We start from the raw sequence: 12,788 nt of genomic DNA, 5'->3' as shown, positions 1-12,788 counted from the left end.
TCAGGGTTAGCACAGCTTTATTAGACTGGCTCCATCAGAGGTGCTTGGAAGTTGGACAACTCTTGCTCAGCACTAAAGGCTGACATGGGAGATGGCATCATCCAGGTGTGTGGACTGCCAGGTGCAAGGTGATGTTTTGTGCTCATGGTGTGAGGGGGTTCTTAGGAGGAGGAGGACAAAGAAGATGCAGGAGGCAGCCATTGAAGTCTGTGTGTGGAAAGGAGGTTTATTCCATCCCACAGGATGAAGGCTGTTATTTGGGAAGGATCTGCACAGCTGTGTGCATGTGGGTGCCAGCTGGGAAAAGCCAGGGAAGCAAAGGCCCTGAGGAGAGAACAGGCACAGTCTGCCCATGCTCCACATACCAGTGGAGAAGCAGAAGATGATACAGGACAGATAGAAGGATGCAGCATGGCCACAGTGTGGGGCTAGGAGTGCCACAAGGCCAAGATGTGTGGGGAGGAAGCAGGTTGGGCTGGTGGTGGGTAGGAAAGGTGGCCAACGGGCAGACGCATGAAGAGATTGGTGGTGATGGGTGTTCTTCTTGCAGGGACAGGTCGAGCACCCCGGGATGGTCCCTGAAGAGAGCTGCGATTCCAGAAGGGATACGACGTTTGGGATGGACTCTGGACAGGTATAAGAACCCCCTCCCTCCCCCTAGCCCCTCCCCTCGAGAGCAGAGGGAAGGGGTTGGGGGGACGGAAGGGGTTAGGGGAGGGGATGGGGGAGGGCTTAGGGGGGGCAGGGAGGGGCTTCCACTAAGCCCCTCCCTGCCCCCCCTAAGCCCTCTGGGGAGGGAGGGAGGGAGTTAGGGGGGGAGGGAGGCCTCCCTCCCCCCCTAACTCCCTCCTGGGGGGGTGGGGGGAGGGAGGGGGTGGGGGGGGGGGGGGGGGGGGTGGGTGGGGGGGGGGGGTGGGGGGGGTGGGTGGGGGGGGGGGGGGGGGTGAAGGAGGGGACTGCTGTACTGCTGTCTTTGTATATATAGAGATGTCTTATCTGGAGGACAGATCCAACCTGACAACTGTAATACACAAAGTGCCACCCACAATACCCAGCCTAACACTATGATACCCAACCTAACACCTATGACACCCAAAGTAACACTGACACTACCCAATCTAACACCTATGACAGCCAACCTAATGCCACCTCAAGTGCCACCTATGCTACACAACCTAACACCTCTGGTTCCCAAAGTGCCACCTACCACAGGATCCAACCTGACAACTGTAATACACAAAGTGCCACCCACAATACCCAGCCTAACACTATGATACCCAACCTAACACCTATGACACCCAAAGTAACACTGACACTACCCAATCTAACACCTATGACACCCAAAGTAACACTGACACTACCCAATCTAACACCTATGACAGCCAACCTAATGCCACCTCAAGTGCCACCTATGCTGCCCAACCTAACACCTGCGGTTCCCAAAGTGCCACCTACCACAGGATCCAACCTGACAACTGTAATACACAAAGTGCCACCCACAATACCCAGCCTAACACTATGATACCCAACCTAACACCTATGACACCCAAAGTAACACTGACACTACCCAATCTAACACCTATGACAGCCAACCTAATGCCACCTCAAGTGCCACCTACTCTACCCAGCCTGACACCTCTGGTTCCCAAAGTGCCACCCTACAGGATCCAACCTAACACCTGTAATACCCAAAGTGACACCAGCACTACCCAAACTAACACCTTTGTTATACCATCTAACCCCTATGCTTCCCAACCTGAAACCTGCAATAGGCAAATTGCACCTGCAGCTACCCAGCCTGACACCTACACTTCCCCTCCTGCCACTGCCTGCACCCCTTAACTACTGCCTGTATCCCTGCCAAGAGGACAACCTGCAAATACCCTACACTGTGTCCCCAGTGTGTCCTTACCTGCACGGGGCCTCTCCTTGGGCCTGCGTTCCAACGATGTCCCATCTGTCTCTTCACCGTCCGCTGCTCAGGCAGCCCTTGCTCTCCATGCTCACAGCCTCCAGCCCATTGGGCACCTGCAGGGTTCAAAGGCACAAGATGATGCTTAGAGTGCAATGTGCTGTGCTCCTGCCCTTCCCACCAGCCAAGTCCCCTTCATGTCTCCCTTGTAGTGAGGGGCCCAGAACTTAACAATATACAACAGAAAATGCTTAATATAAATTAAATACATGATAACACAAGTCCTACTACTAATAATGATAAGGGAAGTAACAAGGGGACAGAATGTAAAGCTAAAGGGGACAAAAGGGAAGGTTAAAACCAATGAACACAAGTGATGCACAATGCAATGGCTCAGCAGCCACCAACCGATACCAGCCCGACCCAAGCAGCGATCGCTGCCTTCCAGGTAACTCCCCCCAGTTCCTATCCTGGGCATGACGTGCTGTGGGATGGGATGATCCTTTGGCTCCTTTGGGACAGGTGTCCTGGCTCTGCTCCCTCCCAGCTTCCAGTGCCCCTCCTCACTGGCACAGCACAAGAGTCTGACAAGTCCTGGGATCGGGCTAAGTACCACACAGGAAGAGCTAAAACCTCACTGCTGATGTTACCAGCATCAGTCTCAGACAAAACCCAAAGCACAGCACTGCACCAGCTCGGGGGAAGCAAATGAGCTCTATCTGATGCTATCAGCATCAGTCTCAGACAAAACCTGAAGTGCAGCGCTGAGCCAGCTCATGGGAAGCAAACGAGCTCTATCCCAGCCTAAACCAGGCCATCACCCACCTGCATTCCCAACCGTCCTCCCTCCCTGGCTCAGTGGGACAGGGCACAGTGGGGACACAGAACGGTCTCTGCAGCCAGATGCAGCCTGCAAGGCAGTAAAGAGCCCAGCCCCTTGACACACGGGTACAGAAGCACACAGACTGACACAGCAAGGGGGCCTGGTTAAGTAAGTCCTTCATGAGGGGATGCATGGGAAGTGTGCGCTGCTGGATATGTATTTAATGCTCAGAGCGGTGCCACTTGACTCCAAGGAGCTCTGATGGCCCTTCCTGCCTGGGACCAGGAGATGACGTTATCCCCTATTGCCAGCATCCCTGCACCTCGCCCTGTCAGTGACAGCACCTCAGCAGGTACCAGAACACCTGAAACCAGCAAAGTCATCCCAGAAAACCCCTCCACTGCCGGGCACTTGACACTCACTCACAGGCCTGCAAACCAGCGCTCCTCACAAAGCGGAGCTGGACCTAAAGGGCAGCATCTGTGGGGACCCGGGATGTGCAGCCCTGCTCCAGAGGGAGCCTGCCTGTCCTAGGGGTGCTGCTGCCTACGGAAGCTGTGGGGCAGGAGGAGAGTGATGCAGGACCAGCAACATCACAGCTGTGCCCCTCTCCCTGGGTGCCCTGCGGGATAAGCCCTGCTCCACACCTCATGCTGCTCCCTGAGAGCCTACGCCAGCCTTGGATGGCAGGGAATAAAACCCCATAGACAGCACAGACGTTACCCTCTTCTCACACCCTCACCTCACAGACGTGCTCCCAGCCCAAGGCAGCACTGCCAGGAAAGGAGGGGGCTCAGCACAGCTCAAACAACCCCAGACATTCAGGGTGCTCCTGCTCAGAGCAGGGCCAGGACTGGCCCCATCCAGCCTGGCCCCAGGACCGGCACTGGCTGAATGCCCTCCAGTACCCCTAGGACAGGGCCACTCGGGGGTCACACATGGGGGGTGGGTGTAAGTTGGAACTTCCCTGCTCTCTCCCAGCTCACAGCCACCATCCCTTTCCCATGCCCTAACTCCTCACCCACACGTACAGGGGGAGATGCAAAGACGAGAGCCTGGACACAGACGTGAGCCTCTGCTGCCCCCAGGCACAGAAACGCTTTGGCTCCCGCACAGGAAAACTCCACTTTGGCCACAGTGTTCCCAGTCAGCAAACACCCATCCACACCAATACATTCAGCAGCTCTAAACCCTTCCTTAGCAAAGGATGCTGACACAGGGGGCAGATGCAGCCCTATAACCTGCCACCACAGCCACTGTTGCCTCTGGGGTTACCAGGGCTTGCAGAAGAGCACCTAAAGACCTTGGGTACATTAGTACAGATCCTACCAGCCAGGCTGTCGAGGACAACAGCATCTCGAGGGTGCGCTGGCTTTGCCTTGAGCAGGTTTAATCCCATGGGATGAGCGGGTGGGAGCCAGGCACGTGCAGCGCAGGCAGGAGGGATGGAGCCAGCCCCAAACACATCCGTGCAGCTCAAGCCAACCTGCGGTGCCCTGCACATACCATGAGCTGCCTGCACATAAAGCACTCCCGGACCTGCCCTGACAAGCACATCCCGCAGAGCTGCTGTGCCTTGAGATGGGGACACCTCTCCCGACACCCTCGCTAGGCTGAGCTGACACGGGGCTCCCTGCGGGCTACAGAGCGGCGGATGAGAGGCACTCGCCCACCCCTGCTCCAGGGACACGGCCCCATAGAGACGGGCGCTGCCCACACGAGGGACGATCCCACCTGGAGCACTGTGCAAAGGTGACAGCTCCTCGGACACCTCCCGCCCCCAGCACCGGCTCCTGCCCCGCCTGCTCCCTTCCCACCCGCTCGGACCCTTCCTGCTCTGGAGCCACAGCATTCCCTGCTCTAGAGCCGCAGCATTCCCTGCTCTGGAGCCGCAGCATTCCCGGCTCTGGAGCCGCAGCATTCCCTGCTCTAGAGCCGCAGCATTCCCGGCTCTGGAGCCGCAGCATTCCCTGCTCTGGAGCCGCAGCATTCCCGGCTCTGGAGCCGCAGCATTCCCTGCTCTAGAGCCGCAACATTCCCGGCTCTGGAGCCGCAGCATTCCCTGCTCTAGAGCCGCAGCATTCCCGGCTCTGGAGCCGCAGCATTCCCTGCTCTGGAGCCGCAGCATTCCCTGCTCTGGAGCCGCAGCATTCCCGGCTCTCCTCCGCTCCCTCCCGTGCTGCTCTCGACTGCTCCTGAGCCCGGAGCTCCCTCCTGCCCCGGCCGCTCTGCCCCCTCTGCCGCTCCCTCGAGCCCCGCTTTGCTTCCTCAGACAGCAGGAAAACGCCACAGCCCCAGCTCGGATCCGCCATCCAAGCCCAGCCCAGGGACGGCAAACTCTGCCCTCAGGCCTGCAGGGACTCCCTTCACAGAGCACCGCAAGGAAAGGGATGCGGTAAAGGGTTCCTTTAACGGTCTGAGCCATTCATTCTAAACAGGGCCTGTGCTGAGGGTCTCTGTCAGCTCTCAGCCTGCCCTGGTTGGAGGGGTTCCCTGTGCCTACAAGTGAGGATGTGCTCTCATCTCATCTTCAGCCTGGTTCAGTTCACAACATCCATTAGCACTGAACACTGCTGATCCATATTCCTATTGAGCTAATGAGAAGCAGAAGCTGCAGCTCCAAAGGCAAAGGGGACCACGGGCAAACTTCCAGCCTGCAGAGAAGCAGAGCATCCCACCCCTATGATCCCAACAAGACCCTCACAGAGCCAAGAATGGAGCTGGGACATGGAGCACAGCGGCTATGGGAAGGAGAGCTCGCCTGCAGGGATGCTGAGGCATGAGGAGAAGCTGGGATGTTGCTCCTGGGGTTTGGAGACTGGGATCTAAGAGCCAGGGGTGTGAGCAGTGCCCAGGCCTCATCATCACAGGCACTGCAGAGCAGCTCTGCTCACACACGTGGGCCTTGGGCCACCACAGCACCCTCGGGTGCAAGCAGGGCAGCACGGCCAGGGTGCTCTGGCTCATACAGACACTAAGGGGCTGCTGCCCTCAGCTGCACTCAAGCCCCTGCTGCTTTCTGCTCCTCCAAGGAGGCCTTCAGAAGGACCCACATGAGATGTGGGCACACAGCGTGACCCAAGGGATGGCTTCCAGGATCAGCACACAGGACAGACACCATGGAGGTTCAGTTACTGGTTAGCAAAGCCCCTCTCTAACGGCTGACACTGGGATTCAGGAGGCCCTGACACATCCCACCTCTCTTCTGCAAGCTCAGATCTGTTTCCCTCTCCCCTCTCAAGCTACGCAGATTCCTCCTCTGACTGAAACATAAGGACCACACTGTCAGCAGGAGGAGGGACAGGGACAAAGAGGTGCAGCAGCACCATCAGTGCTGAGCCCTGCACTGGAGAAACCCAGTGCTTGTCCTCACTTCTGCCAAGCACCCCACAGCCCATGCACACGATGCGGCCTCAGCCATAGGGAAGGAGCTCAGCAGAGCCATGGGGAGATGATCCCCTTTACACAAAGGGGTTATTTGGGGTTGCATGGACCTGGCAGGTCAGGCAGTGCCACCGCTCTCCCATTCACTCTCTGGAACATGGTGTTATTTCCATGTCCAGTCTATGGAGCTGCTCTAAATCCCATCTCATTGGGCCATCCTTGCCTGCTTTACTGTCATTACACCAGCCCAGATGCTACGTTATTCCCCCCATCCCATTTCCAACACACACACATGAAACCAGTGACAACAAAACAGCTGCCCAGTCAGAATATCATCTCACTTTATTAATCCTTTTATTAGTTTTCACCCCATATGATCACAATTCCATAGATTCCCAATTTGCTGGGAAGAGGCAGAGGGAAGGAGGGGGGAATAACGTAGCGTCTTTTCCCCCTTTTCTTTAGCACTGCACTGATGCATCACACGTCAGGGTCTCTTGCCAAAAGCCTCCTCTTTCTGCAGGGAAAAGCTGCTGGGAAGGAAGTTTTGCTCCGAGCTCTAATCCCAGATTTCTTCAGGCTTCCCACGGCTCCTCCTGTGCTGGAGCACAAGAGAGAGCGCGTCCTCCGGGCTATCCCAGCACACCGGTCTGGTGCTCACCCAGCCTTGCACATCTATGGCACAGTGATGGAAACTGCCTTTAACAAGAGGAAATCACCTGCAGGGATTGCAAAAGGAAATGTCCCATAAGGTGGAAGGAGCCCACAACTAAAGCCAAAATGCAACCTTACACCTAGGGGAGGATGTAACTGCTGGAACACTGTGGGCAAATCACATGGAGACTCCACTGAAGGCACAGAACCTCAAGGGACAGTGACTTCAGGCCATTAGGGCCTGGACATAGGGCAAGGAGAAAGGACGTACCTTCGGCCATCACCTCAAAGGGGCATCCCAGTCACAACAGCACAAGCCCAGGGCTCAGCACCAGCACATGTGGCCAGTTTGGGGCTCCCCGGGCTTGTTTTCTCCCTGGGCCTCGATTGGTTGGTGTGAAAAATGGGGATGCCAACAGCCCTCCAACAGTGGCAATCTCTGCATTCACAGCACCTTCATACACAGCCCAGCCCCAAGCGCCTCTCATCTCTGATGCGAGCTTGAGGTGTACACAGAATAACCTGGCTCTGGCACAGACTTGGACAGCACAAAGGTGAAAAGTGAATTTCACAAATCCAGACCACATGAATTAATCAACTGCTGAAGCCCCTGCTAAACTGAATGGGCTCATTGCCCTGCAACCAAGCACACAGCTGGAACAGCTGCAAAACACTGCTCATCTGTCCCACATCCCCTCCTCACCAGTGAATTCTTCCATCCCCTTTTTCCTTCCCATATCAATGCCTTCCACAATAACAAGGGCTCCTGCCCACTGCCCACACTCAGTTGGTACTCTTGACTTCAGTCACCTCAGTGAGCATCTCCCCCCAGGACCACAGCCCCATCACACTCTGCCAGAAGCTCTCATTGACACTTGGCTCTTTCATTATTACCTTTAAAGATTCAATCACTTCCACCTCAAGGGAAGCACTCTGGGAACTGCCAAGGCCCAGAGGACACATTCATGTGCCCCATCAATGTGCTTTAGGGTTACAGGCACCTCAACCCAGCTGACTCTCCCTCACCACACTGCCCCACCACAGCATCCATCCATTGCCATCACTTTCCACTTGGTTATTCCCTTTCATCTTTGCAAACCTGATCATGGCATTTAAATATTGCTGTGAAATTTCAAGTTCTGGAAGGAATTTTAAGGGGTTTTAAGTTCTTTTCTCTTTTTAAAGGGAGGGGGAAGAACAAGAAAGTGCTAATTTCCTTCCCCATTGCCTCCATTCATTCCTCTGTTCTCAACAACATTGGTTTTACACTCACCAGCCTGACTACTCCACAAGAAAGGTGTATTCCTTCCTATTACATTCTAGCTCCCCCTCATGGTGTGACTCCAACCCTGACGTGCTCAGTAAAACCCCAAGTCATTTAAAGGTTAGGGAAGAGCATAATCCTCCATGTTCCCCTGGAAACAGCATTACACAAACTGCTAGAACCAGAGTAGAGGAAGCCTCCAAACACAGAGCATCAAACCCAAACCCACACAACAATCAGCCACCAAACACCATTCCTCACCTTGTTTGCACCATCCCTAAAAGCAGATGGCATCAGCCCTTTGCTTGCTCATGAGCACTCCCTCCATCCATTTGCCTCCTCCCAACTCAGCCTCCAGCTGAACCAGCACAAAACATGTCCCTGACCAACACAACCCTTACAGCCTGCACTGGCCACTGAACCCCCAGCAAAAGGAAGGTGGACAGGGAGCTGCCACACTTCACATCAGGGGTTACCAGCTCCTGCAAGGGTTAGAAATGTTCTTCCCAGGCTGACAGAAACCCCTTCCTTAACCAAAGAGAGCAATGAGACCTCCTTCAGAACAAGCTTGAAGAACTCAAAGTCATTTCCAAGTCACCAAGCACCCATCTCCCTTGCTTCAGCTCACACCACTACAGGACTTCTTCCTGCTCTCCTTCTACCACACACATCCAAGCACCAGTAAACACCAGCAAAGACCTTTACATCTCCCATCATATTCCCAATACACCGAGATCTTTCTCCAGAAGCTTTTCCAGTTAATAAAATGGTCCCAGACAAATTCTGCTTGTTATATAGACAGAGCCAGCCTTGCTTGGGATCTCTCCCAAACACACTTCAGCAGCAGCATAAGGAACAGCATCCTTTGCAGACAGAGCTGAGGCTGATACGAACACAGGCATTTTCTAGAGAGAAACGTGCCTCAGATCTCTCACCAATATGTCCATTCAGAGCTAAACCACAATTTCTCAGCTGCTTCTGGGTAATACATGGGGGTAACTTGGAACTAAAGCCATTTTACACTTATGGATGATGTGTAAAAGCATAGAGGTGTCACTTACTGTCAGACGATCCCATTTCTGGTACATAGGGAGAGGATGGAAGGTATTCATCCCAGCAGTCTTCCCTGGATTGCCTCTGGTCTTGCTCTGGAGGATCACGTGCAGACAGGAGCAGCATCAAGGCTGAGGGAACACAAACAAGCATTGACAACATTAGCCCAGCAAAAGCATTGCTGGAGTGCTCTAAACCTATGTGCAGGTACAATTCAGCATCACCAAAGCTCTTGGAAGCATCAGGGAGTGCAACAAGAGGGAAAGGCTCTTTTGGACAGACACGAACCTCTCAGGCCCAGCAGCAGGGATCATTCATATGTAACTCAACTACACTCAACAGGATGCAGCTTCTGTAAAACCCCAACTGTGCAGACACAGGGAACAGATTGCCCAGCACACACAGAAAGTCCATCAGGATCCTCCAACAATTCCTCAGCCAAAACCCACTCCCATCTCTTGGACAATCCACAACATCCACCAGCTTCCAGGCTGCATCCAGACCGGCCTTCTTGCCTGCTGCACATCCTGAAGCAGGATTTGCCCTTAAGCTTTTGTTAGCTTCCCAAATAGCATCGCAACCCTCCCTTTGAGAACAGCAGTGCCAATACAGCTTCCTCCCTCAGCCAGCAGACACCACAAAGGGAAAGCAGGAAAGGCATTTAGGGGTGGGATGCTGGGAACCATGAGATATGAGAAGAAGCTCCTGCAGAATATATGGAGGAAGGGAGGGACGTGAATGCCAGTAATGCCCAACTGCAGCAAGCACCTTCTCTGCCTCCAGTACCTTTCATTACAAGCACTGCAGCCTCCAACAGGCATCTCCCTGATGCTTGCACCAGCAGGGACCCTGCAGGCCCTGCAGATGACCCAGCAGCTCCGTGCCTCAGTTTCCCCTCTCACAGACACAGCAAGGGGGCTCTGGGTAGGCTGAGATCAGGTGTGGGTAGGAGCTCATCAGCCCTCGGGCCCAGGCACTTGTTTCTACAGCACCTGGGGACCCCAGGAGTCATTCTCTTTGCTCTGGGCTATCCCAGCCTCGGGCAGCAGCTGAGGGAGAGCAGAGGAGGCACAGGACCCATGGAAAGGGCTCAGGCTCAGCTCCTCTACAGACTCATTGGGAAGCTCTGATCTTGTTCTCTGTCTGATCTGGGCTTCTTTCTCCTTCCTTGTAAATGGTGACAGTGACAGCAGCCACGCGCATGCAATGCTTTGAAACATAACATCACTGTTAGACACACCTCATGTTATTGCTGCATGCTGTAAACAAGGCACAGTCCAAAGACCATACAGACTACTTACAGTAGAGGTCAAGCAAAAGGGGTTTGGGGGCCAGCAGTCAGTGCAGAGAGCAAACACCACAGGCACAGAGTCCAATGTCATTGTTTTAGAGTCCTCCATGTTTCAGTGCAAGGAACAGGGATCACTCAGCAAAGCAAAAAGCATCTCTCAACAAAGACACAGCGAGCATTTGGTCATGGCCTGGTGCCAATGCAAGCATCAACCACAGGCAGCACAAGCAGGCTCTAAAACATAGCAAGCAACTTCTCTAAAGCACAGAGCCTGCTGGCCACCCATAGCACAGGGCACAGACAAACCCTGCTCCCAAAGGGGCACCATCACCGGGTACCCTCAGGACTCAGTAGCAATTCAGAGGTTCAAGACCTTCAGCAAAGAGACAACTTTCTTCCTGCATCCCACTGTAAGGGCAGCAGGCAAATTCCTTCCCGCTTCTCCCTACCTCCTTTCCCTGCCAGGCTGTTGTTGCAAGTCCTCAAGGAAGAGGGCAGCGCTAAACTCTGCCTCAAAGCACACAGAAGGCTCAAGGCAGCAGGTGCAGAAGTCAAGGAGAAGCCCATGGACATCAGACGCCAGCACCCCAACAAAACCAGACCTGCTTCTTCCCAAAGCAAAGCCAAACTCATCCTTCCCATCTCAGGAAAACACGATGCAATGAACCCAGCTCCTGCACACCTTCCTCTGCAAGCACAGCCCTCCCAGGACAATCAACAGAACCTGCTGGTGCTGCCGAGGGTAACCAAGCCCACCCGGGAGCACACTGCTCCCACTCACCTCACTGCTCACGCTGGACCTGAAGCCAGCACCAACAACCCAGTGGGTTCATGAGGACCCAATGCAAACACCAACTCCTGCACACGGGGCCCTCCGGAACGGTGCCCGCAGCATCCGAGTCCATCTCCGTACGGCCGCACTGAGCGCTCTCAGGGCCCCAGAACCCGCTCCCTGTGTGCGAACGGAGCCGCCGGGGCCGCCCCGGCTCCCACCGCCCGCCCGCGGCATCCGCAGCCGCTGCTCCCGTGCCCGCCCGCGCCTCTCTCCTCTCCCTCCCCCCTCCCTGCAGCCGCAGCCCCAGCGCCGGTTCCACCCGGTTCCCCCCGCACCGCTCCTCCCTTCCCGGTTAACGCCGCCTGCGGCTCCGGCAGAGCCTTCTCCCCGGGACGCAGAACGGCCTCAGCGGCAGCCGGAGCCCGGTGCAGCCGGGGCTGGGGCTCAGCGGCAGAAGGCAGGAGCCGCTCTGTGCCTGAGCCCCGGCACCAGCCCAGGGAGGGCTCATGCGGAGACTTCCATGCACGGGGCTCTGGGTCTAAGCTCGGAACCTGCTTTGGGCAGCTCGGGCTCTCTCTGAGCCCCCCAACTGACCCCGTGAGCCGGGCTCCAGACTCCAACACGTGGGGCTTGGTCTCCATTGCCGAGCCCCAAACCCGGTTTTAGTGACCCCGGGTCCAGCCCCCAGCCCCCGGTCCCTGGTTCTGACCCCGAACCGGCCCCGCTTGGTTTCCAGACTCCAACGCTCAGGACTCCATTGCCCAGCTCCGAGCGCGGCCCCAGCCCAGGCTCAGCCCTCGGGCTCCGCTCCCAGCACTCGGCCGCCGGAGCCCGGGGCCCCTCCCCGGTGTCGGTCCCGGCTCTGCGGAGCAGCAGCGCCCGCTGGAGCCGCCGGGAGCTCTCGGGAAGGGGCCGGGGATGGCTCCGGGACACGGAGAACCGGATGCACCAGGACCCCACACTCACCCCAATGCAGGAGCCGCCGGAGCCACGCCCCGGCTTACCCGGTGCTCGCCTTTTATACAGGTGGCGCGTGCGTCACCCCGTGACTCCGCCCACAACCAACATACCCCGCCCCCTAATTAGCCAGGCCCCGCCCCTCTCGGCGATGCCGCCCGGGTCCTATCGCCCGCCTGCTCCTCCCCTGACCGCGGTGTCCCCACAGCCCCATCATCCGCAGCCGCCACCCCCGTACCCATCTGAGCCTCTGATCTCTCCCTCCTGCTTCCTCCCCGGGCACAACACGCGGAGCTTGGGGAAAGCTCCTTGTGCACAAAAGTCCAGACCCTGCTCCTGGCCATACAGGAACATACAAAGGCCACTTACTATAACCTGGTGTGGAGACAGTTCTCACAGGAGAATGGATATTTGGTACATGAACTCTGAATAACTCCGAGGGATACAGCAAGGCCGTGGGAGGCCTGAGGAAGCCTAAGCAAGCAAGATAAGAAGAAGCTGTAATTCACTGAGTGATGAGAATTGTGGACTGTTGGCAAGCGTTCGAGGTCAAGTTCTCACACCTGTGCTTAACCAATTCTATGTTAGTCACTAAGGGTCTTCAAGACAAGTATCCAATCATGATATGCCAGATTACTGTAGGTGTGTGTAAGCAATAGTATATAAGGAGTTAAT

At 55.9% G+C, this 12,788-nt stretch overlaps 1 protein-coding gene and 1 long non-coding RNA gene across 2 annotated transcripts; both read right to left on the bottom strand.

Moving 5' to 3' along the window:
• Nucleotides 1-12,196, bottom strand: LOC117436284 (uncharacterized). Its single transcript, XM_034064055.1, has 4 exons — nucleotides 12,123-12,196; nucleotides 9,099-9,221; nucleotides 1,913-2,028; nucleotides 1-588 (listed from the first exon to the last, which is right to left on the bottom strand). The coding sequence occupies exons 2-4, from the start codon at nucleotides 9,214-9,216 to the stop codon at nucleotides 73-75; spliced, it is 750 nt and encodes a 249-aa protein (XP_033919946.1). The 5' UTR covers nucleotides 9,217-9,221; nucleotides 12,123-12,196; the 3' UTR covers nucleotides 1-72.
• LOC117436290 (uncharacterized) lies at nucleotides 1,013-1,906 on the bottom strand. The gene is made up of 3 exons (XR_004549719.1): nucleotides 1,616-1,906; nucleotides 1,332-1,409; nucleotides 1,013-1,289 (listed from the first exon to the last, which is right to left on the bottom strand). It is a non-coding gene; the product is annotated as an uncharacterized lncRNA (long non-coding RNA).
• Nucleotides 12,197-12,788: the final 592 nt, after the last annotated feature.

The sequence above is a fragment of the Melopsittacus undulatus genome, chromosome 6, assembly GCF_012275295.1.
Source record: "Melopsittacus undulatus isolate bMelUnd1 chromosome 6, bMelUnd1.mat.Z, whole genome shotgun sequence".
In the NCBI taxonomy this organism is placed as follows: domain Eukaryota; kingdom Metazoa; phylum Chordata; class Aves; order Psittaciformes; family Psittaculidae; genus Melopsittacus; species Melopsittacus undulatus.
The sequence above is the reverse complement of the archived record's forward strand: the minus strand, read 5'-3'. Positions and strand labels throughout refer to the sequence as shown.